We start from the raw sequence: 25,737 nt of genomic DNA on the forward strand, positions 1-25,737 counted from the left end.
ATCTGAATCGACTTCGTAGAACTCAAGAATAATTTTGAGAATGCTACCAGCGAACTGTTGAAATCATGTAAAGATAGATCAACGGATCCAGTTTCTGTATGAAGGGTGCATACTTCATATATAAAAAATGGTACTGAGAGAACCTTAATGAATCAAGCAACACTTTCTATCAAAATCTGTATACCCCACACCGAGAAGGCAAAGGCCGTCTGGTGGTGCTGGTGGAGCAGTGGCACGTCTACATATTGCATCCATCAGCTTTAGCAGCATATAGTCTTCTGCACCGGCATCAGCTTCCCTTAAAGCTGTGGCTACAAGAACTCGAACCATCTGTATATCACCAAGAAAAATCATTTTATTTTAGTTTTGATTCTATAAAATCAAGATATTGTATGTCTAAGCTCCTTAATATTATTCTGTTCATGCTCAAATTAATTCTCTAGCCATTTCTTCTTCTGATATGTTGCTGTACAAATGCATGTTATATTTATTATGAAATTGGACAGGGCGAAGCTGATTTCTAGTGTGTAACCTGATCTCACACCATAATTCTACCTCTCATTTTACTGATCTTGGTGTAGATATCATTTATTGATTTCGAACGTCATTATTCACATGATTCCAGCTGCATGCTGTGTATATTGACTTGCATGGTGTTTGCATTCTATCGGGTTACTTTTACTTTTGATTTGGATCCATCCCTTTTTTCCCCTCTCAGATAATCAATCGGCTGAAACTTTTGGTGATATTGTCATCTGACTATGCTTAAGATATGTGTTTTGCGAATATTATTCATTATTTTTTGCATATCGATATTGCTAGGATTATAGATCAGGTATTCGGATCTTGAAAGAAATGAGATTTATAATCAAATGTTGCTTCTTCTTCTTCGTTTTATTATTATTAATTAATTTGTTAACTATAAGGAACTTTGTTTCAGCCCCATTTGAATTTAAATTATGTTTATTTTTAATCAATGTTTTTTTTTTCAAATTATAAACTGATTCAGCAGCGAAAATCATTCGAATTGTTCCACAACGTTATCACTATTCAAGAAAAGATCTACCGCGTTTTGTTGCCTAGTGTTTCTGTCGCAATTTAGCACAAAAACACGTAAACAATCAATCCCATGTGACACCTTCTTTGTGATTTCATCATAGGTTTCAAGAACAGTGTCAGCTACACGGCTGCCATGATTCTTCAGCCCTGTTCCACCCAGCCCATTTCGAACTCATTTTTAGTGCCCCGTTTGAAAAAAAGCTTCCATAGTTGCCGTAATTGCATTGATTCACGACACGGCAGTTTCAAGATTCGTGCTCTTGAAACTGGTTTTGGTCAGGTAACTTCATCGAGATTCTTTGATTTGATGTTAATTTGTGTTGGGTTTATGAATATCTTTGAATTCTTTGGATGAAAATAGATGTCTAATGTGGACCAGCTCTTGAATTTAGTGAACGACTGATTTTGGGGATTGACTTGCATTAAATTTGATCATTTGAGCGGGTTATGGGTTTGCGCTGCTAGGTGCATATGTTGCAGAAACATATTTGTTTCATAATACATGTATTCATGAACATGTTTTGGAAGTTTGAATGGATAAATGAAACTCTGTTTAAAGCTTCAGCCTGATCAAGCCTGTACAATTTGGTCGCACTCCTTGATTTATATCTTTATGGTTGGTGCATATTGTTTCTTATTGGGCATCTCCAACGGTCCTCCGTTATGGAGGATGAAATCTTCTCCAACCGTGCTCTATTTGTTTCCTCTATTTTAGAGTATGCAACAGTGATCCTCTATTTATGGAGTATCACTGTTCATATAGAGGATTGAAAAGGAGTGAGAAATAATTACAAAATAGATATTTTAAAAATTGCAAAATAGTCCTTTTGAAAAAAAAATTGAAAAAATATGACTGTTCTCGATCGAATTGTAGCTTGAAGAAGAAAAGATCGACCAACACACAAACTTGGTCGACTCACACACCCACACTTAAGTCGACTCGACCAAAGCAGATTTGATCGTGCTTTGGTCGACCAACCAAAGCACCATGCTTTGGTTGTGCTTGCTTTGGTCGAAAAGCAAGCACAACCAAAGCATGGTATGCCATGCTTTGCTTTGGTCGACCAAAGCATTGTGCTTTGGTCAATGCTTTGGTTGACCAAAGCATACCATGGATCTCAATTTTGGAGGATAGAGGATGAAAAATAGAGTATATGGATTGGAGATGGCGTTAAAAAAATGAAGCTCCTTTAATATTTTCTGTCCCTATTTCTTCTTCTCTGTTTTGTTTTCATTGCTTGTTCTAAAATCAAGTTTTGCAGCTAAATGCTGAAAAAGCTTTTGGTTCAAGAGCAGAGTCGAAATATGATAATCTTATCTGGCCTTATCCCAGTGATGAAATTCCATTCTGGAAGAGAGAGTTTCCATCTTTGGATATTAGCTCAAATGGTCATGTCAATATTTCGAAGGACCCTGATCTTATGCACATCGCTCACATAACGGCTGAAATGGCACCTATAGCAAAAGTAGGAGGTCTCGGTGATGTGGTGACGGGGCTTGCCAGGGCATGTTTAACACGTGGCCATAAAGTAGATGTTTTTTTACCTTTCTATGAGTGCATCAACAAACAGCAGATCAAAGATTTGGAATTGGTTGTAACTTATAAATCATTTCATGATGAGGATTGGATCCCTGTTAATATGTATCGCGGAGTAGTTTCAGGCATTCAAGTGATGCTCGTTCAACCTACCAATCACTTTTTCAAGGGACAGTTTGTGTATGGAGGCTCATATAATGAGCTGGAGGCATATTTGTTCTTCAGTCGTGCTTGTCTTGAATGGATGCAGGTTCGTTGATTAGCTAAATGAACTTGCTTTTCAGCATAATTTTAGATGAAATCTGAACGAACCTTATGATTTGAATGAGATACACCTATAGGATATAAACAGTCCAGATCAAATATATAGTCGGGTCTATAAAGCTAGTTTGCATATTCTTTACTTTTTACCATCACCAATTACATAGTTTCTTCTTTTCGTTACTGAATATGTCGATGGGTTTCTCGAGTTGAATTTTATTTGACCATTTCATTTTTACAAGTTCGTTGACATTCATGATGAAATTTATCCTTATTCCAGGTTACCGGAACCCAGCCTGACATTATTCATGTCCATGAATGGCAAACTGGGGGTTTGCCCTTGCTATACTGGGACATGTACCATCATCTTTCTCTTAAAGTAAGAGTTTCCTTTTGTTTTTAACTTCTACTAGCAAGATAATTTGAAAGGTTGGATTGACATACATTTCCTTGTAGAAACCAAGAATTGTGTTGACTATCCACAATATGGAGCACTATGGAGAGTGCAGGTACACTTCTAAAATATTGCATTTACTTTGAAATTATTGGTTTTTCTCAGCAGTTGCTTATGGTGACCAAGTATTTTTTTATGGAAATAAATTAACTTTGATTGGCTGTTCAACTGCCATGAATCAGGGTATTGGGCAAGGGTTTTGTGTGATTAGGTACTCAAAAACTTCTTCTACTATGTGAAGCTCTTGAACTACTACAGATAAGCAAAAGGATTACATGTCTTACTACGTTAGCTTCTCAGAAGATAACGGACAATGGATACATGGTTTTATGGAAATTAGTGATATGAAGGCAGCCAAGTAGTTAAGAATCTTAGCTCAAATCAACGCAAATGACTGAATGAAATTTTGGGAAATTTGAGTTGAATTTCTTAGGTTGCGTTTAGATTGAAGGATTGAGAAATCCACACCTCAAATACATTGTATCGATTTAGTTCAAAACTAGAATGAAAGGATTTGAAATCTTTTATGTTAGTTATGTACATTTTTTCCCAAATTCATGTCTCAACTCAGTCATTTCAAATCCATGGATTTCAAATGCTTTGATTTGAAATCATCCCATAAATCCAAATACATCAATCTAAATGCAACCTTAGTTATTTCATTTTCCAATTCAATGGTGAATCTAAATCCTCCATTTATGTTAGAGTGGAGCTAGTTACTTTTAATCTGGTTTGATAAAACTGGAATATGCTTTCGAATTTATTTACTTAAGCTGTACATTGTGGCTCTTTTCCAGAAAAGAGCAACTCAGCAAGTGTGGTCTTGATGGATCAACATATGCAACGGAAGAGAAGGTGTGTCTCCCAGTATTTTCCATTTTTATGTATTTATGGGATTTCAGTATCCTTTTTTGAGCCCATAGCTGTTAGTAACGGGTCATTGAATTCAAAGAAAGATTTAATTAGTTTTTCATTCTAAGGAGTATCTTTGGCTGATGATTGAGTTATGGTATTTAATATGTGATAAATACATATTATGAAGCACACAAAGATTTTGAAAAATTCGCTTTTTCATGCAGTCCCTTCTCTACCCATTTCAATTCACTAATCACTTGTGTGAAGAATATTCTCTGTTTTGTTTCCAATTGACAGGCAGTAGATGATCGAACTGTTGGGCATAATCCTGAGAGATTAAGCTTACTTAAAGGAGGCATTGTGTACAGCAATTCAGTTGTGTAAGCTGGCATCCATCTGTCTATAATTATGCCTGTGACCGAATTTTATCCATTACTGAATATTGAACATACAATATGATTAATGTCACTTCTACCTGCAACCTGACTCATATGTGGGTATGTCAGTTCTTATTGAGTAAAAGTTAAATGTGTGTAATCATGTCAGCAGGAGATAAGGAGTTTTTTTTATTTTTTTCCTGAACTTCAGCACAGTTTCTCCAACATATCTCAAGGAAACACTTTGCTCTGGATGGCTGTCTGGCACATTGATAAGACACCGGGACAAGTAAAGACCACTCAAATTTCAATTTTTTGTTATTTGTTTATTTTCTTTCTGAACGTTATTTCCTGTATCTGTTTTATGCCTTAAATCCTTTTTTAGACCCCTTCATGTGCAATCTATCGTCGTTTAGAAGACGGTGTGCTGGTATAAATTTGAGAAATGACTGATTTGTTAGTCATCTGGTCTGAGGTGTTTATGCAATTTTGAGGAATAGAAAATTCAGAGTTTAAGTTCTTCTCATGAAATTCTATTTGTCTAGAACTGTGAATAATGGAATATAAAAGTTAGAGTTTGATGGCCGTCTATGTCCTGTTTCACCTTTAGTTGATGCTGAAGTTTCAGAATATAAATGCTGTCTTCTGTTGTGCTAAACATGGAGATTATTTTATTGCAATTTATGGCTCGCTCATTTGTGGTGTAGACTGTAGTGCCTGTTTTTATTCTGTGTCTGTATCCATTTTGACTGAGTTATTCTACCTTTTTGCTTTAGGCTAAGAATATAAACTTTCATCACTAAGTTTAGAAACTAATAAATTATTTTGGCAGGTACTTCGGTGTCTTGAACGGGATCGATACTACAATATGGAACCCATCTACGGATGTTTTCTTGCCTGCTAAGTTTGATGGTGATTTTTCTTTTTTGATGAAGTCAGCATTCCATTCTGTTTCATCATATGTATTGCGTGTTTGGTATGAAATTACATTATGGACGTTTTGAATCTAAAGTTCTGATGCTGAGATGTATGACAGGATTTTGAAAGCATTTTGGTGACACTTCCATTACTACAAATTTGTATATATTTCTTTATTATGAAACTTGGTTTTCTTGCTTTGAGTTGGTTTACGTATCTGTTTGATTTTGAAGTGCTATTGTCGCTCATTAGTCATTATGAAAGGTAAGAGTTATGAAGCTCAATATCAATGAGGAATAAGTTGATCTTGAAAGACCAATTATGTGAAGTCGTGCGGAAATGCAGGGAATGAAGATCAGAGAAATGTTTTATTAATTATTTGAAGTTTTTCAAAATTGGTATGCAACAAGTTCTTAAAGTAGATTTCAATACAGGGGTCAGAAATGAAAGGCTGAATTCTGAAATTAGATTGTGTTATTTAGTTGCTAAGAATTGGCCAGTCTGTGGTCAAAAAATTATCTTGTAAGAAATAAAAAAGATTTTGCCGCATAATGATGGTGACAAGAGAACTCAAGAGGATGTTGTGGAGCTGTTTAGTGCTAGAATTGCTGATAAATGTAGAGTTATGAATGAGGCTTTAACCAAAAATATACTGACATTGATTTAGGAGCTGATCCTATTTTACTTGAGACTTTTAGACAGGTTGAGAGTTAATTAAAAGTTAATTGTTGCTAAACGGAAGCTATGAAAAAGTCATCGATTGTTATGTTGGATCACTTGGATTATGCAACTCTCTTGCAACTATGAGTAACGATCTGCAGGGAATTGCGTAAAGTACAGATGTGTGTTAATATGAAGTTATGTGCATAATTATCGAATCTTTTTCTTTTTTCTAATAAACAAATTTGTTTTGGTTTTTCTTTTGTTATTTAATTTTAATGTTTTTTGGCAGCTAGCGAGATCGAGGGAAAGAAGATATGCAAACTTTATGTTCAGAAAGGCCTTGACTTGGCTTCGGAAGGACTTCAACAGGGCCCTGATAGGGTCCCCCTGGTAGTTTGCATTACCAGACTAGTTGCTCAGAAAGGTCTTCATTTGATTACTAATGCAATCAAATATGTTGAAGGACTTGTAAGTGTGTGTGTATATATTTATTTCGATATACATCTATCTATGAAAACGTCCATTCTATTCCTAATATTATTTTTGGAAATCATGACTGTTGTAGTTTACAATCTAAGACATGTTGGTTTGGGCCAATTGCAGGGTGGACAAATGGTGGTTTTGGGAAAAGCTTCAGATGCTCGGGTTGAAAGAGAATTTGAAGGTCTTGCCAAGTTGGTAAAGCATTTTTATATATTCACAATATATACTGCTGTCTTCTTCAAAAAAAAAAAAAAAAACGGGCCAACTGTTTGATTTGGGATCCAAAATATTTTGTGAATACAGCATAAATTGTAAAAATACTACCATACCCGTTTTGTTCGATGTATAACAAGTAACAACATAGCTTAAGGATCCTACCAAGATTGGCAATCAAATATATTTTTGGGTTTCTTGCTGCTTACAATATTTTCTATGAAACAGGCAAATGCTTGGTAAAATTTCAATGAGGTTCAATAGTTGAACGACCGTTTTAGAGTCCATGATGCTTTTGAAAATTATTGTGCTCGCATGCTGTCTTATGGGAAATAAACAGTGAACGATTCCCGTAAAACAAGCATAACAAACTGACTTCATTTTGTTTTGTAGTACAATCAAGGTTCCAGTATCCGGATCCTTCTTATGTACAGGTAATTGTCCTTTACAATACATCTATACCTATACTATATATAGATATTGCCAGTGAGGTGAAAAATTCGACTCACGTTCATTTATGTGCAGTGAGGAGTTGTCCCACATGCTTTATGCTGCTGCTGACATGGTGTTGGTTCCGTCTATATATGAGCCATGTGGACTGGCTCAGATGATAGGAATGCGTTATGGAGCGGTATGTAAATGAGTTATGACAGAGATTCTTATTTAAAGATTTTAAAATGTGAGGAATATAATGAATGCTTTAATTTAACGATTCAGGTACCTGTAGTCAGAAAGACCGGTGGCCTCGCAGACACTGTGTTTGACATGGATGATAATTCGCAACCTGAATTAGCGAACGGGTCATGATCAAATTTCATTGTAGTTCGAGTATTCCTAGTTATTTTTTTGCTTGCATCAGAGGATTAAGTTATGTGATCGGCTGAGTTTTCAATTAAGCAAGATGATTTTGAAAAGCTGGAGCACGTAAATTGAAATGCTGGAGCTGTAACTGACTCCATGTTCTTTGTGTTACTTATAGTTTTTTGCTCGTTAGACTGATTAGATTGATTTTTTATTTTTTATTGCAGCTTTGTCTTTGAAGGAATTGATGAAGGATCTTTGAACTGGGCATTAGACCGTGCATTTTCTTACTACCGACAAAGTAAGTGTGATTCTTTTTGCGTGTGAGAAAGAGTGCTGATGCTTCTGCTGTTTTCTTGCTAGGCTGGATTCAAGAATTTTTCTGGCAAAGCATAATTTTGGTGCAAAACTCACCATTTTTTTTTCATAAAAATTAAATATAAAATTAGATTTTTTTTTACTCCAATCTTGCTCACCCATGCTCATTTGTCTATGCTTTTTGCACAAGGCTTTTCTTTTCTTTAGATTTCTTAATGTGTTACTGCTCTGTGTATGTGAAAATTAGTATTTTTAATGTGCTAAAAAATCACATCGCAATCATAAGGTAGATTTTAAAATTAATGGGAAGAGATTTTTGAAATAATCAAGTACAAAATTAAATTGTCTTTATCAAGAAGAGGAAGAATGCCACCTCCGCTAGATCCGCGCCTGATTGCATGCATATGTGCTTGCGTTAGTATGAGAGTTGTCTGCTAGTTTGTGTTGTGGTTACTTTCAAGTAATGTAAATGTGATTTGGTGCAGAAGCAGATGAATGGGGAGGCATAGTGAAGAAGGTTATGCAGTCAGATAATAGCTGGAATAATACAGCAGGAAAGTATATCGACATCTACAACTCCGTTAGAGTAAAGGAGTATTGATCTTTTCGAGCTGTCTCTCGTGTGAAATGAAGTACATACACTTGACATTCCGTGGAAATACTTGTATAATTGCTCTGATTAAATTTGGGCAGTGTAGATTGTATTGAAGTACCTGTACCATTCTAATTAATATTGAAATTTTTATGAAGTAATCTGATCACTTTGCGTCCTTATTCTTGGCGCAAGTGCAGCTGCTGAATTTGCCTCGAGCAAGGTTTAGCAGATGCAGTCGATCAAATACATATATTCAAGTCTTTTCAATGATTATATATATTCAATTTAAAAATATTATAATTATCGAATATCAAATTGAACCTGAGTTCGAACCGATCTCATTCGAGCATTCTTCGTGTTGGCTCGATTCCCATGCTACCTCAGACATGGACCATCAAATAATGCTAGAGCCCAAGATAGTTTCAGTCAAATGGCCCAATTTAGAGAGCCCTACATATAGGCCCGTTAAAATGTGAAACTGTGAGCGCGTAAATACAAGCACCAAGTGTACGACTACCACACGACGTCGTAGATAACAAAACAAAGGGTTTAGCAGGGGGAGAAGAGCAGAAGAATCTCGACGATAATGAAGCCGGTGGTGGGGATGGTCGTCTCAAACAAAATGCAGAAATCGGTGGTGGTGGCGGTGGATCGGCTCTTCCACCATAAGCTCTACAACCGATACGTGAAGCGCACCTCCAAATTTATGGCACACGACGAGCAAAACCAATGCAACATCGGCGATCGTGTTAGTTTCTGACACTCTCACCATTTGCGTTTGGTCTTCTTGTGCCTGTTGTTTAGTCATTGATTGAAATGAATGAGTGTGTTGATGGAATAATAGTTATTTCCGGTTGTAAATATAATTGCAGGTGAGGTTGGATCCTTCGAGGCCCCTTAGCAAGCGGAAGAATTGGTTGGTGGCTGAAATTCTTAAGAAAGCAAAGATATATGTGCCGCCGTCGCTTAGAAAGGTAGGGAGTGGACCCGATGATTCGAGCAGCAGGGCCTCATGAGGTAATTATAGATTTCTATTGTCCAAAGTTTGCTCTACTTACTATGTTGATGGCTTTTTTATATGATGAATTTGTGTGAAGAAAGAGAATTTATTGCTGCTATTGTTGGCTTTCAATATAATTAAGTAGAAAATGAAATTGATTACACGGTTAAGCTTTAGATGTCAAAACTGGCGATGGAGCTTGTAAATTCAACGGTCGCAGAGTGGGTAACTTTGAAATGAAAGTTGCTCAAGATTGTATCTGCAGCACTCATGTAAGAGCTTGAGAAAGAATAGGTAGTTTGATTTGTTATGAGATAAGTAACCGGACAGTTCTATGTCCATTTTTTTTTAATTAATTATCAAGAAAAGGCACCTGTGCCCTTAGAACTGTGGTTTTTATGCCATTGGCAAGTTATAATGGGAATTATCCTTTATTGAATATGTTCTACGTCCTTGCGATCGATGAGATCATTGGCCACCCTTCTCTCCATTCGCATTTGTAATTCCTGTCCCGATCATTTGATGGTATGTAGGGTGCAGATTATGGTTAATTATCATTGTATTGGGTTGCGTTGGCTCAAAATTTTATTTAGTAAACGAAAAATAATTAACCAGTTACTAGCATGAGAATTATTGTGACGTTATGACAAGGTTCTAAAATTCACTAGGCGCTAATCGAGCTCCAGACCAGCGCCTAGAGCTTAGGTGTCACTAGACGGATTTCACGGTATCAAGAGACTTGTAATAGTTCTTAAAATAAATTTCAGCCCAAACTTTGTTAAAATCCAATTAGACATCTAGTTCATTCCTCCTGCTTCTTTTGCTTAAAGCGGATTAGGATAATACACAATGCAAGAGAAATGAAAAAAATTACGTTTAGGGTCTAGTTTGATTTTCTTATGTGTGCAGAAGTAAGCAGACAAAGAAGATGAGAGTGGTGTGTTAGGACAAGGCTGATTGGGTTTTCAATCCCAAAAAATTAAAAACAGAAACATATAATTTTTTCTGTTCAGGTTTAACAGGGCTTTCACAAGTTAAGGCTTTCAAAAATTAAAAGCCCAAAAAAAATTTCCCTAAAAACTCTAAACGTCTAGGCCCGCCTAGACCTGCCTAGGCTAGCCGCGTAACACCTTTTTAATGCGGTCGGGCGGCGCCTAGGTGCCTCCCTCCTCCGAGTTTTTAGAACACTGCATTATGAATGACCTTGTCAATGGTTATGATTTTCTAGTGATGGCTGCATTCTGATATTTTGTCTTGTAAAGTGTGAAAAGTCAATCAAGTATCCTCCAAGAGATGGCTTCATACTTTCAATTCTTAAGCTGTATAATTTCTCGCATACTTTTGAACTCTCTTTTGGTGAATAGATATTTCTTTGCCAAAATGTTGGAACGCCATTCTCATGAACTGGTTAGACAGCTTATCATTGCTAATCATAAGCAGAATCTGTTAGTCTTTTTCATTTTTCTTTTTATTATTTTGTCAGATCAATTTACTTCAAAGAAGTTGGGGAACAAATTGCACAATCGCTAATGTGGCATCGCTTGAACATCTGTGCAGTGTTTATATGATTCCAAGACTAGCAGTCTTACTTCTGTGTTCTTGTTAAAATTGGTGCTTTGTGCTTATTAAACTGATTCTTGTCTGTAATTTTCTCTTGAAATCTAATGGCCGTAGGTTGAATTGATACAATCTAATTGCAGTGATTTTGTGTTTGCTAGGTGAAATGGAATGGAAGGTTCTGCTTAGCCCAAACAGGCCTACCACCTGTAGAACACATCTGCTACCTCCAGCAGGATAAAGATTGTATCTGTTGGTTATCCAATTACTGGTGATGCTAGTTTCATTTGGTATAGGACCTTTTGTAGGCTTCTTTATTTCTTGGCAGTTTTTGTCTGTGCCTCTGTATGTGGATTTATTCCATTCTGAAGGTAGAATTCCTAGAGATCAGTTTCAAAAACTAAAGGTTGTATAGCCAAGCATTTCTAATTTCTTTGTTTGAATTTATATGGGTTTCAATTGGAAATGATTGTTGCGGTGCCCGAAATATTCTCTGACTCATCTTTCACGACATCCTGGAAATGATATAAATTGCTGATAAAAGAACAATAGCATGTTCTTGTATAATGTTTAAATTAGGGGTGTCAAAGTTGGATTCGACTCAACAACTCGATATAGTTCGACCAGAAAAAATCAGGTTTGAGTCGGGTCGAGTTGATTAGGTTCGGGTTGAGCAATTTTTAAATAGTACTTTGAGTCAACTCAATCTTTCTCGATCTATCTGAATTGACAACCCTAGTTCTTCCTCAACTTCTTATCCTTCATGTATCTTCTCACTTCTTCCCTCCCAGTCCACTTACCAGATTCTGCGTACACCATACTAAACAAAGTATGATTAGCTGCATTCTCAGGTTGAACACTAACTAGTTCTTCCAAGAAGTTTACATGCAAAAACCAATTAACTCCAGATACTTGGGTTTGGTGTCATGGGAATTCTTTCAACATCACGTGCATTTTCAAGCTTACCCGCCCAAGAAGGTCAATATAACAAGCATAAGTGCACCGACAATGGGGTGTTAAATAGATAACACCCATTTAACACCCCTCTCCGTTGTGGTTTATTTCTAAGTTATTGTTTCATTTTAATTTCATAATTATTTCTTTCGAACACCTACTTTATTTAATAAATATATTTTTAAAAAAATTAATATTATATTTTAAAATTAATAAAATTATTTTATTAAAAATAAGATGGTTTTAAAAATTAGAATAATGATTTAAATAATGTAAAATATATTTAAAACATATTTATTTAATATGAAAAAAATTTAAGATAATTGAGTGGAATGTGGGACCCATAAATAATGAGTTTGAATGTTAAAAAAAATGTGGGTAAAAGAGATATGTTGTTATAATGAGTATGTGGCAGTGGACTCCAATCTTTTTGATGAGTTGTAACACCCACCGATTGTGGATGCTCTAATGCTCCATAGTCAAGGATACATCTGCATCTTTTAAAGCTCGATCAAAAACCATTTGGCCTCCACCTACAAGTCCAGCATTGGTACCTGGAATTTCATCGAACATCCTTCGTGCATTCCCCATAAATGAATATAGATATTCTCTCTTTATTTTCATTAAAAGATACTTCAAGGGGATTTCATGGTTTTAGACGGGATAGCAGATCCAACGGTTTCAATGTATTTGGAGCTGTGAGAGGTCTATTGCTTGGTTCGAATAATCCATTTTTGACCTAAGATGAACATTATAATATTTAAAACTCTAGTTCGATTATTATTCTTTGATTTAAATTAATTAGATATGCCTATATGCATAAAACACTAACACATTACGGTGAACGTGGTGCAAGCCAATGAACAAAACTTGCCTCAGTTGCTGAAAATTCAACATTGTCCACATGACCAAAACTCGTATCTTCGTGACTCGTTATCCAGCTTATTTGTTTCATTCGTGTCGTAATGTTATATGCATAAATTTAGTTACAAAATGAATTCCAAGGATAAATTACAATCTAATTAAGAATTTTTAGCATTGCAAAATCTACTCGAATATATGTTAAATGTAACACATCGTTTATCATGTAAATAATCAATAATACCACATTGTAACTTTACATTTATTAATTTTTTTCACGACCCAACAATTATACTCTAAAGACAATTTAAAGGACACATAAATTTCATGTACTTATGATTTTAATTAATACCTTATATTCAATAATATAGTCATCACTTTTCATTCCAAGGGTTACTCCTCTTCACCTCCCTGATATTGGCCACAGCCCTCCACACCACGCTATTACACTTCAAACCAGAACCAAAAGCCAATTGCCATATCCTATCTCCATTTTTAACCTTACCTTTAGCTTCCAAATAGGCCAATTCATACCAAATACTACTGCTAGAGGTGTTACCGAATCGTTCCAACGTCTTTCTTGACGCTTCCATGTACTCATCTGTAAGATCCAAGTTCTTCTGTATAGCATCTAGAACTTTCTTGCTCGTGGGGAGGATGCATACATGCTCGAACGCGAGCTTGTAATCGGGGATGTAGGGCTTGGAGGTGAACTTTTTCTTCAAAAGGAGGGATTTGAAGAAGTGGAATTGCTCGGAGACGGGGAGAACTAGAGGGCCTAATGTAGTGATATTGGCCTTGAGTGCTTGTCCACCTATTTCTATGATGTCTTTGCTCACTGAGAGGCCTTGTTTACCTTGTGAATCTTCCTTGATTTGTATGCTTTTGAAGCTTCTATCATCCATTCCTTTGTGGGTTCTAACCAACTGCAAAAGAAAATCATAGCAAGAAGAATTTTATTCCTTCCAAAAGTGATACGTAGAAGTAGAAGCCCGCTGACGTTAGTGGTGGAGTCAGAAATTTTATTTTACATATTTTAAGGTTGTTGTTACCTGCTTTAACTGATACTTGGCGCACCACCGATCACGGCGGCGATTGGAGAGCAAAACGGCGGCAGCCCCCATGCGGAGGAAGCAATTGGGGAGCACCATGTCCAATTCATTCCCACCATACCACGTAAACCTGATAACTTCAGTACTCACCACCAATGCATACGATCCAGGATATGCATTCAAAAGATCGTTCGCCAGATCCACGGCGGTGATCCCGGCGGCGCAGCCCATCCCTCCGATATTGAAGCTCTGGATTCCCTGGCCAAGTTTGTAATGGTTGATAAGCATGGCGGAGAGCGAAGGGGTTGTGTTGAGAACTCCGCAGTTGACTATGAGTATCTTGATATCTTTCAGACGGAGGCGCGTGACGGAAATGAGCTCGTCCACCGCGCCAAACATCATCGCAGCCGCCTCTTCCCGGCCTCCCTTCAACTCTTTCTCGTAGTTAGGCTGGAACAAGACTCGGGGAAGGTAGGTTTCGTCGCCAAGGCCGGAATTCTCGAGGACACGCTGCTGGAATTGGATTGCAGCGTCGTTGAACTGGCCGGATTTCTTGGCTAATTCTATGTATTCATCTTTTGTGATCTGTTTCATGTGATTCATTATCCATTAGTTTACTGATCAACGTGGCTTCATCTCTTAAACTAGCAGTGATCCCATAAGTACGTGGATAATTTTCATGTACTCAAGAGATAAATTATAGAAAATCATGGCCAATGGACCTTTTGTTTTTAGAAGTAGGAGATTTAGTATAACTCCAAATGAAATTGAATCATGAAAAAGTGTTAGATATGTACTTTGGGAGAAATCAATCCAATTAAAGATATAGTTGGTTATTTGGTTAAATCTCTCACGTTTTTTGTTGGAATTAACAATGTCTTTTATGGTCATAGTAAAACATATTTGAAGAATGAAAAACGAAACATACCTTAAGTTCATTTGGTGGTCGGCAACATGCAAAGTCAACCAAATAAGTGGTACGAGGAGTCAAATCAAGATACACATACACAACCAAACACAAGAATCCCAAGTAAAGAAGTGCCTTCCCAACTTCAAATTTCAAGTAAAAATCGTCCCAACGTAGCTTCCCACTTAGTGTACCCATTAACACAACAAAAACAGGCGCCACCACGAAGCAAAAACCAATTCCATGGTTGATAAGGTAACCGTAGCCGAGTTTCACGTATTTCAAATTCACACTACTAAGGAAATCCGGCAGGCCGCGTCGAACCCTTACGGAGAAACTCGGGGAACCCGCGAATGGACCCAAGTCCTCGATGCCCCGGTTCACGATTTCGGATGAAAAGTACTCCCTTGTGCTCGCCATGAAAAGGGGAGAACGACTTTGTTAGAATAATGAAGAAATAGTTTTCGGGTTTGTATAAGCATGAAGACTGATCAAAATGAGAAATGTGTTGGAAGGGTAATTAAAAACTCGTGTTCCAGATGACATTCTAATCTCATAAAATGTATTTTGTAATTGTCTTGCGTTTAATAAACAAAAACACTCGTGGTTTACTTGAGATAGCTAGTGAGAAAGATATTGAAACAACATTGAAAATAGGAAATCAAAACTCCCGAAATTGTGAGGTATAACTGAATGGGAGGAGCTTTTGGCATGAAGCCTTGAAATCTGCAGCTGTGTAGGCAGGATACGTTTTGAGTATCAATAATGTTTGTACAATCCAAAGGGAATTCCTCTCCCATGGTTAATTCTAATTTTACATATTAATATATATATTATTCATAAAAATAAAATAAAATAATGAAACTTGGCTAATTCGATAATGTTATCCATTTTTATATTTTCTTTAAATGACGTGAGAACCGTAACTGCTAACATTCGGAGCATATCGAGTAAACTCATGGTTGTCAAATAAATTGCATTAGGTAAATTCTGTACAAAAGGCTTTTCCGAGAAAGAGTTGGTAGCCTAAATCAAACTCATCACCATTCTCTAAACATAAATTTACTTCACTAACTCGAACAATAAATGTAATAAAAATACATTTAGAAAAGTATAAAAGTGCAATAAGATTTTTAATTTCTCGATGTTCTATCATAAAATAAACTCTGTGATCGTCCCATGAAGTTATCTTATTATTTCTTCTGTTTTCATTGTTCTAGCAATATTAACTCTGCTTGGGAGAAACGATCAGAATAATTATTTATCAAGGGATAAATAATTTTATTTGATTGGACAAAAGAGTAAAATAGGATAATTAATTTATTGCTTGGTATAAATAACAGGATATGATATTAGGGGCTAAAATGGACGTAGCAACTCATTATATTATTCAAAATACAAATTTGAAAAAACAGAGTTGATCGGCTAAAATCAAGATCTTCATTAAAGTGCAACAAAAACTAAATTCTCAGACAAAACTCTTTCTTCTTTCACCGATTACAAGAAAATCGAAATCCTAACATGGAAAATATTATCGTGCAGTGCTAACAATGTTGTCTGTCAAACCTCTTCCCTTTGTCTCAAATTTGAAAAACAGAACACAAATTCCCTATATAATTATTAAAATTCCGAAATAACAACCGCAGCAGTTTGATGGCATCCTCTGACCAGACCCACAGCCACGAGTGGACATATCTTTCCACCGATTCTTCCCATTGAGGCTGCAAGTCCGGATCCACTGGCCCTTATACATGTTGGATACACCTATCATCATAGTTAACCCAAAGAAACAGCAAAGAAGTTTCATTTCATCAATTTCGGGACAAATTCATGACATACGGGGTGTACGTGTGAACTGTGAACGTCTTTATAAGATCATGTATGTAAAACGAGGACATATATGAAGTAGTTGTAAGTGGAATTTATTGTGTTAAAGTCCTGTTTGAGTGATCCTGGAGCAAGTGCGACAATTTATATGTATATCTCATGGTTGTAACATAAGACAAAGTAGCCAAAGAGCAGAATTGCTTGAGAGCGATACGGCACAAGTGAGTCGAGCTATTTGAGCAGCTAACCACACATTAGCTATTTGATCTAGAGTAATTTCTCTTTCATTTGTCTTACTTCTTTTGATTTAGTTCAAGTATGGTGGCTACTCGAAGATAAGCATTCGTCGAGCTCAAATAGTGCTATAGCCTATAGCATAGAGCTAGCTAATCATATCGAGTTGAGCTCAAGACTGGCTTTACTACTTACTTGGGCTCAACTCAATTCCTTTGGACTCGTGATAAGACAAGAATATTGCAATTTACCTCCTTTGCATAGATGGTTAAGGTGGAAAATGCAGCAAAAAGAAACATTCGAGCACTGAGTATTAAGGCCATTGTTACGAGCTGATTCTGATGGGAAGACAATGGTAGGATTAGAATAAGCCCAAAAATGGTCAGAATTTCCATGGTGAGCTTGCGGCCTATTCAATCCACGAGAAACGTCGCTATGAGAAACCCCGGAAATTCTGCAAAACAATACACGAAAAAACAGATATTTGAGTTGAAGTGGAGTTCCATGATCAAAACTATGAATGGAGTCGAGTTTGATAATAGTATTACTGGAGTATAGATGAGCTCAACTGAGTTATCGTGCAACTCATCTCACATATTTGTTCACAATTTCAATTTAAAATAATAATAATAATTACAATACATAGGAGAGCAAGATTACCTGCTAAACAAGCTACAAAAGCACTAACATAGAGGCTAGCATCCTTTGAACCTTCCAAATTGTTAGTAGTCGATGCACACTCATTGCTTCCGCTGCTCAATGCAGAAGTCGTTAGCACAACTCCTTAGTAAGCACATGTTAACGTGAAATGCAGAATCCACAACAGAAGAGAAGTCCCCCGTATATCTGTGAAAGGAGTTCAAACATGGATTTAAGGAGAAGGGTTACTTCTGATGTAGAATCCTCTTCGTTTATGACCATCTCTTGATCAGATACAACTTACAAGAGAACCGGTTGGGAGGTTTTTGCGGTTGGTAAGAGCACTTTTCTCCAAAATTCTTAGCGATTTGTCTGTTTTACCTTTCATGTGCAAGTATCTTGGAGATTCTGGAATGAAATATGGTGTGGCAGAGAGAGCAAGTAGCCATCTCAACCCCAATCTTGGCATTATAATCTGCACCAAGAAATATTTAAATTTAATGTATAATAAAGTGAAAATAAATCAGAGATGCTTTGAGTTGGCAATTGGCATAACCAAGCAATTGAGGCTTCAAACACTTCACCAAGAATCCAGAAAATCAGCAGACTTAGCATCCAAGCACCTCTGTGAGAACTTGGTATGAATTCAAGTAACCAAGATCCAAAAACATGTCCACCCGCAACAGCGAATCCAAGCAACCATCGGAGTTGAACTTAGAAATCCAGCTCCAGCAGTTACTAAGGTTATGCATCGAAGACCCATTATGTAATAAAGGTCATTTTAGCACGAATTAAGTAAGGGAGTCACAAGAATATTGAACAAGTGGAAGTAAAAATATGGCAGATTAATATAAAGAAAGAATGAAAAGTAAACGCAATCCAATTGCTTCGACAAGATTTAACTAGGCTCAACAATGTGGCCATCCAAATGATGTGAAATGAAATGTATGTATCAATCAAAGAAATGATCGTTCAGCGTGTTATATTATTCAACTCAGTCGAAGTGAAAGTCACGAATAGGGGTCCCAACAATAACGAGAGAAATGGAAAAAAATGAAGTACCGAGCACATATAGTTGTTAGTATAGGCGCACCGCAAATCTTTGACACACACAAACATATTTAGGTTATTGTGCCATGTATAGACTAAACAAGATAGCGGGGATGATTGTCGCTCGCCAACATAGAATGCCCGATTAAATCTATTCCCGATCAAAAATAATTTGAATGACGAAACGAATCAGTGGATATAACGCGGTATCGGTATCTACTTGTATGTGCAAAAAATATCTTTAAGAATGTATTGCAGGAATCACTGATGCTGGATATCATACTGTCATTGCCAAGAAAGCAGGGCTGCATGCAGATATTAGGGAGCGAGATTAAGCAGAGTGTAACATGGTGCCAACAAATGCATTCGGGTGCCTGACACTTGTAATTTTTTTTAAAAAATCACATAAAATTTCAAGAACAGATATCCGAGGAGCGCTGGGTTCACTCTGTTCAAGAAAGACTTTTTCTTCTTCTTTTTGAGCGTCCAAGGCTTGTTCATGTCCCTGAAGTGCTAGCACAAACTGACCAAAAGAGGGGTAAAGTGGTTTGGAAAGCATAGCTAAGCGAAATCTAGCAAATTGAAAAACTTTTGTCAATGGCACTAACAGGCGATTTTTAATCGCAGCAAGCATGTCACATATTGCTTTGAATTATCTCATCTACTGATTGTGACCCTTTCTTTAGGGCCATTAGTAGATGTCTTAGGTGGAGAAATGGATTGCCATATTAAATCGGTTAGTCTTTAAGAGGATATTATTTGAACAAAATGAATCGCGAAAACAAATATATAAGAGTATAAGCTTGATTATCTATATTATTTTATAATTTATTATAATAATCGGGATTTAGAGTGATTATTTTAATTAATACCATCATTGTATATCCTTAATCTAAAGTCAAAAGGAAAAAAAACAACAGAACACCATATTTTTTATTACAAAATAAATTAATTTTTGGGTTCTTAATTTAAATACGATCTTTACAGTTTTTCACATAAAGTTTACTAAACACAAAAAAAAATCATACAAAAAACCAATATATCACATGGTTTTTATGATTTTTATTGACACGTATGAAATGTTTGTTTACAAAAAAAAAAAAAGATTTGCCGAGATTTATTAGCAAGCGGTACTTGGAAATGAGAAAAAATCTAAAAAATGTTCCTTCAAAATTGGAGGGCTCAATTAAGATGTTATATTGAGTTTTTTTTATAAGTTTAGTCAAATCCATTGTACCCACGTTAAAATTATATAATCTATTTCGGCCAAACTGCTAATTGCTGTCAAAGTACCTACAGATGTAATCTCAGCTTTTATCCAAGAAAATCCTAAAAAAAGCATGCAATTTGAACCAAAATGGGATAGTTGCAAGAAACGTTAACGATCATACGAAAACAAAGGAATAAGCGTGTTCACATGAACAATCCACAAGCAAAAAACTTAAACTTCGCTAAATGGATGTTTATCCATCACCCACTGCCTCAAACTTGTAACTAAATTGCTCCAATTTTAATGAAAGCTCATGAATTCTCTCTAATCCAGACCTCACTCACCCTAAGCATCCGCACCCCAATGGCGTTTCATATATATATTTCACAAAAGCAAGCCAAGAAAAAGATTGGAAATATCAAAGAACAAATAAATCCTGCCTTGGCTTGATTCCTAAGTAGCCAAGGCAGAGATACTTATATCATATCAGCAATGGCATTTCAAGATTTCGACCAGATTACATTACGTCGAAAACAAGAGAGGCAGCAAAAGATTAAAAGGAGGATTACTATTGCCATCGCTTCGAGTGTCGGTGTTCTTCTCTTGGCTGCTGCTGCTGTTTGTGCCGTTGCATACAAAAACAATCTAGATACTGATACAGGGCGGCATAGCGAGTCCCCCTCTGCTTCTAGACAGGTCGTCACGGCTGATAAGGCAGTAAAGTCGGTCTGTGCGGGCACAGATTATAAGCAAACGTGCGAAGATAGCCTGTCAAAGGCAGTCAAGAACAATGCCACTGCTGAGCCGAAGGACATTCTCAATGCTGCTTTCTCCGTGGCCTCGGATGAGATTGATAAGGTTATCAAACAAGCGTCGAATATCAAATTTGATAGTCCTCTTAAAAAGGCTGCATTTGATGATTGTTTGGTGCTTCTAAATGATGCTAAGGAGGAACTGAATAGCTCTATTTCAAGTATAGAAGGCAAAGATTTGACAAAGCTTTCGTCAAAAACGGGTGATCTTAACAATTGGTTGAGTGCCGTTTTGTCGTATCAGCAGACATGTATCGATGGATTTCCTGAGGGAAAGGAAAAGGATGCGTTGAAGAAGATCTTGAAGACTACTAGGGAACTTGGCAGCAATGCTCTTGCTATTACGTCACAATTGTCGAGTATTTTTTCCATTTTGCAAGTTTCTGATGTGAAACGGAATCTTTTATCTGTAAACAAAGATGGATTCCCGTCCTGGATCAGTCGAGAGAACAGAAGAATGTTGAAGAAGAATTCTCCGAAAATTAGGCCTAATGTGACTGTTGCGAAAGATGGCAGTGGGGACTTTACTACCGTTTCCGCAGCATTGAATGCCATGCCTGAAAAGTACACGGGACGGTATGATTTGTCGGGTTTCTTCTTCTCGGTTTCTGCTTTATTCTCATGTATGTTATGTTGGTAAATTGTTACCATTTGCACGCAAATGCAGATATGTGATTTACGTTAAAGAAGGAGTGTACGAAGAGAGCGTGATGATTACCAAGAAAATGGTAGATGTTACAATGTATGGTGATGGATCTCAGAAGAGCGTCATCTCGGGAAGCAAGAACTTCATAGATGGTGTTCCAACATTTCAGACTGCTACTTTTGGTATATCTTGGATTCAAATTTTTATCATGATTTAAATCAAGAAAATATAACTTTATCTTCCATGAAAATTTATGCATATTTTTCATAATTTTGCAGCTGTTCTAGGGGAAGGATTCATTGCCCAGTCACTTGGATTTAGGAACACTGCTGGTCCCCAAAAACACCAAGCCGTGGCTCTAAGAGTCCAAGCGGATCGTTCAATCTTCGTTAACTGCAGAATGGAAGGATTCCAGGACACATTGTATGCCCAAACCCACAGACAATTCTACCGAAGCTGTTACATTACAGGCACGATAGATTTCATATTCGGTGATGCAGCAGCCGTGTTCCAAAACTGCATGATCTATATTCGTAAACCATTAGACAACCAGAAGAATATCGTCACAGCTCAGGGGCGTATTGACCGGAGGCAAACCACAGGGATTGTGCTTCAAAACTGCAAGATTTTGGCAGATCCGAAGCTCCAGCCAGAGAAGGCGAAATTCAAGAGTTATCTAGGCAGGCCCTGGAAAGAACACTCCAGGACCATTATCATGGAGTCGGACATAGGCGATCTAATCCAGCCTGAGGGATGGCTCGAATGGGATGGAGATTTTGCACTCAAGACCCTTTATTATGCAGAGTTCAACAACAAAGGCCCGGGGTCAAATACATCTGGAAGAGTTAAATGGCCAGGATACAAAGTCATTAAGAGGGAAGATGCCTTGAAGTTTACTGTTGGTCCCTTTTTACAGGGCGAGAGCTGGCTGAAGAATCCAACTGTCCCTGTTCGCTTTGGCATGTCAACTTGAGATCTTGTCTCAAATTTGGGACAAAGTTTTCTTATTTTCTTCTGTTCATAAAGAGATTCAATATACGGATTCGTACCTTTTCCGGAGTTCGATTTTCTTGCTATTTTGATCTATTTCTAGGCCAGCAAAGTTAGACAAACAAAACCAACGTAGGAAACTGACCACTTGGGCATGTATTATTATTAGTAAATTAGCAGCTGCAAAATCGAAATGAACAGACCAAATAAATGAATACTATTATAAAACTCTTTGTTTGTATCCCTTCTAACTTTTGGCATGAAACCAAGAAATTTACCAGGATCAACATTGTTTGCAGGCAATTTTTTCCATACTGATTTCATTTATAAAGTGGTTATATGCTGTCTTTCTTCTTCCCTTGAAATCATAAATCAACAAAATAACGTCTTACAAGTTTAAAACTTTTTACCTGCATGAATATGCAACACAAGACTAATAACTGAGCTCAAAAATGGGATCGCGAAACGACTCATTTATAACTGCCTCGTTTGATGGTTCAGGGGCAAGAAAGAACGCCTGATACAGTTGAAGTTTTTGAGAGTATCAAGAACGATGAATTCGAAGAGGAGGAATACCAAAGGCAAACGTGTAAACGTCTAATAATCATAACTATTGCTTAATTCTGTTGTACTGATTAATCTGATCATTGGAGCAATAATAGGGGTAATTCACGTTAATGATAGTCCCTCCATTTCGAATCGAGTAAAAGATCCAATTGCTAAAGCATGTACCTCGACTAGATTTCAATATTCTTGCTATTCAAGTATACATTCCCTCATGACATCAAGCAAAGATTCAAGCTTTGATAATTATAATCCAGCGCAAATCTTCACACTTCCACTGAAAGTGAAGCTAAATGAGCTACTGAGATTGTATTCTTCCATTCTCGAAAGGGCTGTTTCCTTCGGAAAAAACAGCACCAATATAATGGTCGATTTTCTGTTATAGAAGTGTTGAATATTATATGTGAAAATCTTATCCAGGATGCCGTTGATCGTGTCAACATGTTGATTTCCTCGTCTAAATTTGACATGTTCTCCAGGTACGATGTTAGTGATATTAGGAACTGGCTAAGCTCTGCAATAACAGATGAGCAAACTTGCCTGGATAGTCTAATGGAGTTTCCGAACATTTCAGCGTCGGTTCGGAACGAAATTAAGACCAATATACAAAAAACCACAGAGTTCACCAGCAACGGCCTGGAAATCATATCTGACATGTTTACAACAGTCCGAGATTTCTATATTCATGTCCTGAGGTAAATGCTTCAAGAAATGGAAGTTGGTTTTGGGGATCGATATAGATTATTTCTATACAAAATTGAATATTTATTCTGATAGTCACTTAAGTTCGAGTTTCTGAATCATTCGACAAAACCTTTAGTAAAACTTCATCAAATTGCTTCATTTCAATCACTGGATATTGCTATGTGTATTCTTTCTTACCTTAGCCCCTATGTTTCACAAAAATCCATTCAAATTAAATAAATTTTTTTCGAATTCTTTAGGGATAAAATGAAGTTTTGGGTCCCAAAATCTATAAATCATAACCACCTCCTAAGCTTATATTCAAAGATAAGCTAAGCTCAAATTAATATTCATCCATTACGTCGTTGTGATAATAGGGATCGATCAGTTCTATGAATAATTAGACCGCAGATAATGTAAATTAATGGGACAGCTGCGTTCTCTAAAATTATGTTTTGTATATTTATATTTATAATATTTAATTAATTAAAGCTTTATATTTTCTCTTTTTCTCAAGCATTGTATTTGAAATTTTATTTATGATCTACAATATTTCTCTTATCATTCTTCTTCATAATATTCTTAATTAATAAATTGTAACTTTTTTTAACCTTTTATATTAATATATCTCGTAAATTTATATTTTTACAATCACAATTCCTCTCATAAAAATACCACAAAATATTATTTAAGCATATACCATAGGGAAACATAAGTTGACTCGTCGTTCAACTCTCTTCTAGTTAAATGAGTTAGTTCAAACATTTCAATCATAACCATATAATTATTCTGAAATTGACCCCAAATTTGAAAAAGGTTGTCTCATGTCTAATCTCCACTTCAGTCCAACTTTTAATTAAAAAGCCTGCCCTCGATCTGATCCATGACTTATAAAGTGTAAGGAAAAGTCAATTTAATCGGTGTTAGTTATAAATATGTTAATTGTTGATTGCAATATGATTAATGTGTTAATTACTACAGTTGTCTAAGTACGCAATAACAATACTTTTGTTGCATTAATTTATATATTCATTCTAATATCGAGTATTTGTCATTTTATCTAATAATGTAAGTCAAATTTTTTAAATCGAATATGTTGTGTTGTTGATCTCTATGTTCATGAGTTTGATATCCGATATTCCCGTGTTCAGTGATATTGTAGTTCATAATTGCCCAAAATAGGTTGCGAAGTACTTGTCAAGCGCGGAATTATCAGGCAATGCTAGCATTATTTGAAAACGAACATTCAATTATGGCTATTGATGACGGATTTAATTATCCATAAATGTGATTACTTGGGATTTATTTAATGGTTTATTAGGAGGGCAATAAATATGTTTCTTCTGTGTATCTATTTTTTATTTTCTCCGAAAGTAATTAACAATTATATCATCTTATTTGATAAGTCTATTTTAAAAATAAATACGACCCTGAAACATAAACGAATGAAATCACCCCAATTCGAATTATTTTAGGCCTTTTTTTTTTTAATAAAACATGGAATTATCAATTAATATCAAGTACAACATAAATAACTAAAGGAGGGGTGGTTATTACTATAAAATCAGGCAAGAAAACAGTCGTCTTTGTTAAAGTGTAGGCTGTCTTGTACGTAGAGATGGCAACTTTCTCCACGAGTTTTGGACTCCACGGAAAAAATCCGAAACGTAGATGAGGATCTCCGATTTTTTCGGGTTTGAGTTCGGGTTCGGGGATTTTTTAAAATCCCCGATGTAGTTCGGGACGANAATAGATAATAATAAGTTTTGGTTTGAGAAAATCTTTGAATTTGTCATCGTCTTGTCATATTAATATTTTTGAAACGAGAATGGAGACGTAGATGGGAAGTTGATCCCCAAAATTTCGGGTTTGGGGATTTCCTGAACCCGAAAAAGCGAGGATCGGGGCTGTATGGAGACGGGGATGGAATTCGGGGATAGGGATAGCAAACAAGTCCCCGGCCCGCCCCATTACCATCCCTGGTACGTTGATCTATGCAAAAAAACACAATTAAGTACAAGATTTGCATCAATATTGCATTTGAGGTAGTTTAATCGTGGGATTTTACATGTAGTATCAGCATGTTGGCTTGCATCGATTTGGTTGTAGTGTTATTTCTTTTATGAACTAAAAGGAAGGCAATCGGCCCTCTACGTCTCCTTTTTTCAATGCGCAATTAAAATCTAATAAACATAAGTCAAAAAATGAAAATTTTA

The 25,737-nt window shown here is 36.3% G+C and overlaps 4 protein-coding genes and 1 pseudogene across 9 annotated transcripts in view; 3 read left to right on the top strand and 2 right to left on the bottom strand.

Moving 5' to 3' along the window:
* The first annotated feature begins 796 nt into the window (after nucleotides 1-796).
* LOC140971829 (uncharacterized) lies at nucleotides 797-8,688 on the top strand. Of its 2 annotated transcripts, XM_073434334.1 has the most exons (16): nucleotides 797-835; nucleotides 1,161-1,339; nucleotides 2,322-2,846; nucleotides 3,138-3,236; nucleotides 3,314-3,366; nucleotides 4,109-4,166; nucleotides 4,464-4,546; nucleotides 4,755-4,832; nucleotides 5,376-5,455; nucleotides 6,414-6,592; nucleotides 6,728-6,802; nucleotides 7,214-7,254; nucleotides 7,346-7,451; nucleotides 7,538-7,620; nucleotides 7,849-7,922; nucleotides 8,425-8,688. In XM_073434334.1, the coding sequence occupies exons 2-16, from the start codon at nucleotides 1,193-1,195 to the stop codon at nucleotides 8,538-8,540; spliced, it is 1,797 nt and encodes a 598-aa protein (XP_073290435.1). In that variant the 5' UTR covers nucleotides 797-835; nucleotides 1,161-1,192; the 3' UTR covers nucleotides 8,541-8,688. The 2 variants fall into 2 exon arrangements, 1 of the variants encoding a protein (XP_073290435.1); XR_012174381.1 differs by lacking the exons at nucleotides 797-835; nucleotides 8,425-8,688 and having other exon boundaries at nucleotides 1,002-1,339; nucleotides 6,728-6,798.
* A 337-nt stretch (nucleotides 8,689-9,025) lies between these two features.
* Nucleotides 9,026-25,737, top strand: part of LOC140971832 (uncharacterized) — a 71,860-nt gene continuing 55,148 nt past the window's right edge. The window contains exons 1-4 of one of the 5 annotated variants that reach the window (XR_012174383.1): nucleotides 9,026-9,282; nucleotides 9,407-9,551; nucleotides 11,018-11,145; nucleotides 11,235-11,557. Coding sequence is in view for 4 of the 5 variants with exons in the window: in XM_073434342.1 (XP_073290443.1) it covers nucleotides 9,121-9,282; nucleotides 9,407-9,550 (306 nt within the window). In the remaining variant the exon portion in view is untranslated. The other 4 variants (XM_073434342.1, XM_073434340.1, XM_073434341.1 and 1 more) reach the window with 4 other exon arrangements.
* On the bottom strand, nucleotides 13,042-15,385 carry LOC140971821 (3-ketoacyl-CoA synthase 15-like). The gene is made up of 3 exons (XM_073434326.1): nucleotides 14,887-15,385; nucleotides 13,959-14,543; nucleotides 13,042-13,832 (listed from the first exon to the last, which is right to left on the bottom strand). Exons 1-3 carry the CDS (start codon nucleotides 15,283-15,285, stop codon nucleotides 13,281-13,283), a joined length of 1,536 nt encoding a protein of 511 aa, XP_073290427.1. The 5' UTR covers nucleotides 15,286-15,385; the 3' UTR covers nucleotides 13,042-13,280.
* On the bottom strand, nucleotides 16,296-19,104 carry LOC140962178 (organic cation/carnitine transporter 7-like; annotated as a pseudogene).
* On the top strand, nucleotides 20,219-22,342 carry LOC140971822 (putative pectinesterase/pectinesterase inhibitor 45). The gene is made up of 3 exons (XM_073434327.1): nucleotides 20,219-21,213; nucleotides 21,305-21,465; nucleotides 21,562-22,342. Exons 1-3 carry the CDS (start codon nucleotides 20,318-20,320, stop codon nucleotides 22,254-22,256), a joined length of 1,752 nt encoding a protein of 583 aa, XP_073290428.1. The 5' UTR covers nucleotides 20,219-20,317; the 3' UTR covers nucleotides 22,257-22,342.

This window comes from Primulina huaijiensis, chromosome 2 (assembly GCF_012295235.1).
Source record: "Primulina huaijiensis isolate GDHJ02 chromosome 2, ASM1229523v2, whole genome shotgun sequence".
NCBI classification, from domain to species: domain Eukaryota; kingdom Viridiplantae; phylum Streptophyta; class Magnoliopsida; order Lamiales; family Gesneriaceae; genus Primulina; species Primulina huaijiensis.

What these genes read in the sequence shown, in the direction of transcription:
- LOC140971822 (XM_073434327.1), top strand. Translation starts at nt 20,318, where the DNA reads ATGGCATTTCAAGATTTCGACCAGATTACATTACGTCGAAAACAAGAG. An exon ending in CCTGAAAAGTACACGGGACG is followed by an intron (nt 21,214 to 21,304) that starts GTATGATTTGTC and finishes ACGCAAATGCAG; the next exon opens with ATATGTGATTTACGTTAAAG. An exon ending in ATTTCAGACTGCTACTTTTG is followed by an intron (nt 21,466 to 21,561) that starts GTATATCTTGGA and finishes ATAATTTTGCAG; the next exon opens with CTGTTCTAGGGGAAGGATTC.
- LOC140971829 (XM_073434334.1), top strand. Translation starts at nt 1,193, where the DNA reads ATGATTCTTCAGCCCTGTTCCACCCAGCCCATTTCGAACTCATTTTTA. An exon ending in GAGCACTATGGAGAGTGCAG is followed by an intron (nt 3,367 to 4,108) that starts GTACACTTCTAA and finishes GCTCTTTTCCAG; the next exon opens with AAAAGAGCAACTCAGCAAGT. An exon ending in TTGATAAGACACCGGGACAA is followed by an intron (nt 4,833 to 5,375) that starts GTAAAGACCACT and finishes TTATTTTGGCAG; the next exon opens with GTACTTCGGTGTCTTGAACG.
- LOC140971821 (XM_073434326.1), bottom strand. Translation starts at nt 15,285, where the DNA reads ATGGCGAGCACAAGGGAGTACTTTTCATCCGAAATCGTGAACCGGGGC. An exon ending in GACCACCAAATGAACTTAAG is followed by an intron (nt 14,544 to 14,886) that starts GTATGTTTCGTT and finishes CACATGAAACAG; the next exon opens with ATCACAAAAGATGAATACAT. An exon ending in CCAAGTATCAGTTAAAGCAG is followed by an intron (nt 13,833 to 13,958) that starts GTAACAACAACC and finishes TTTCTTTTGCAG; the next exon opens with TTGGTTAGAACCCACAAAGG.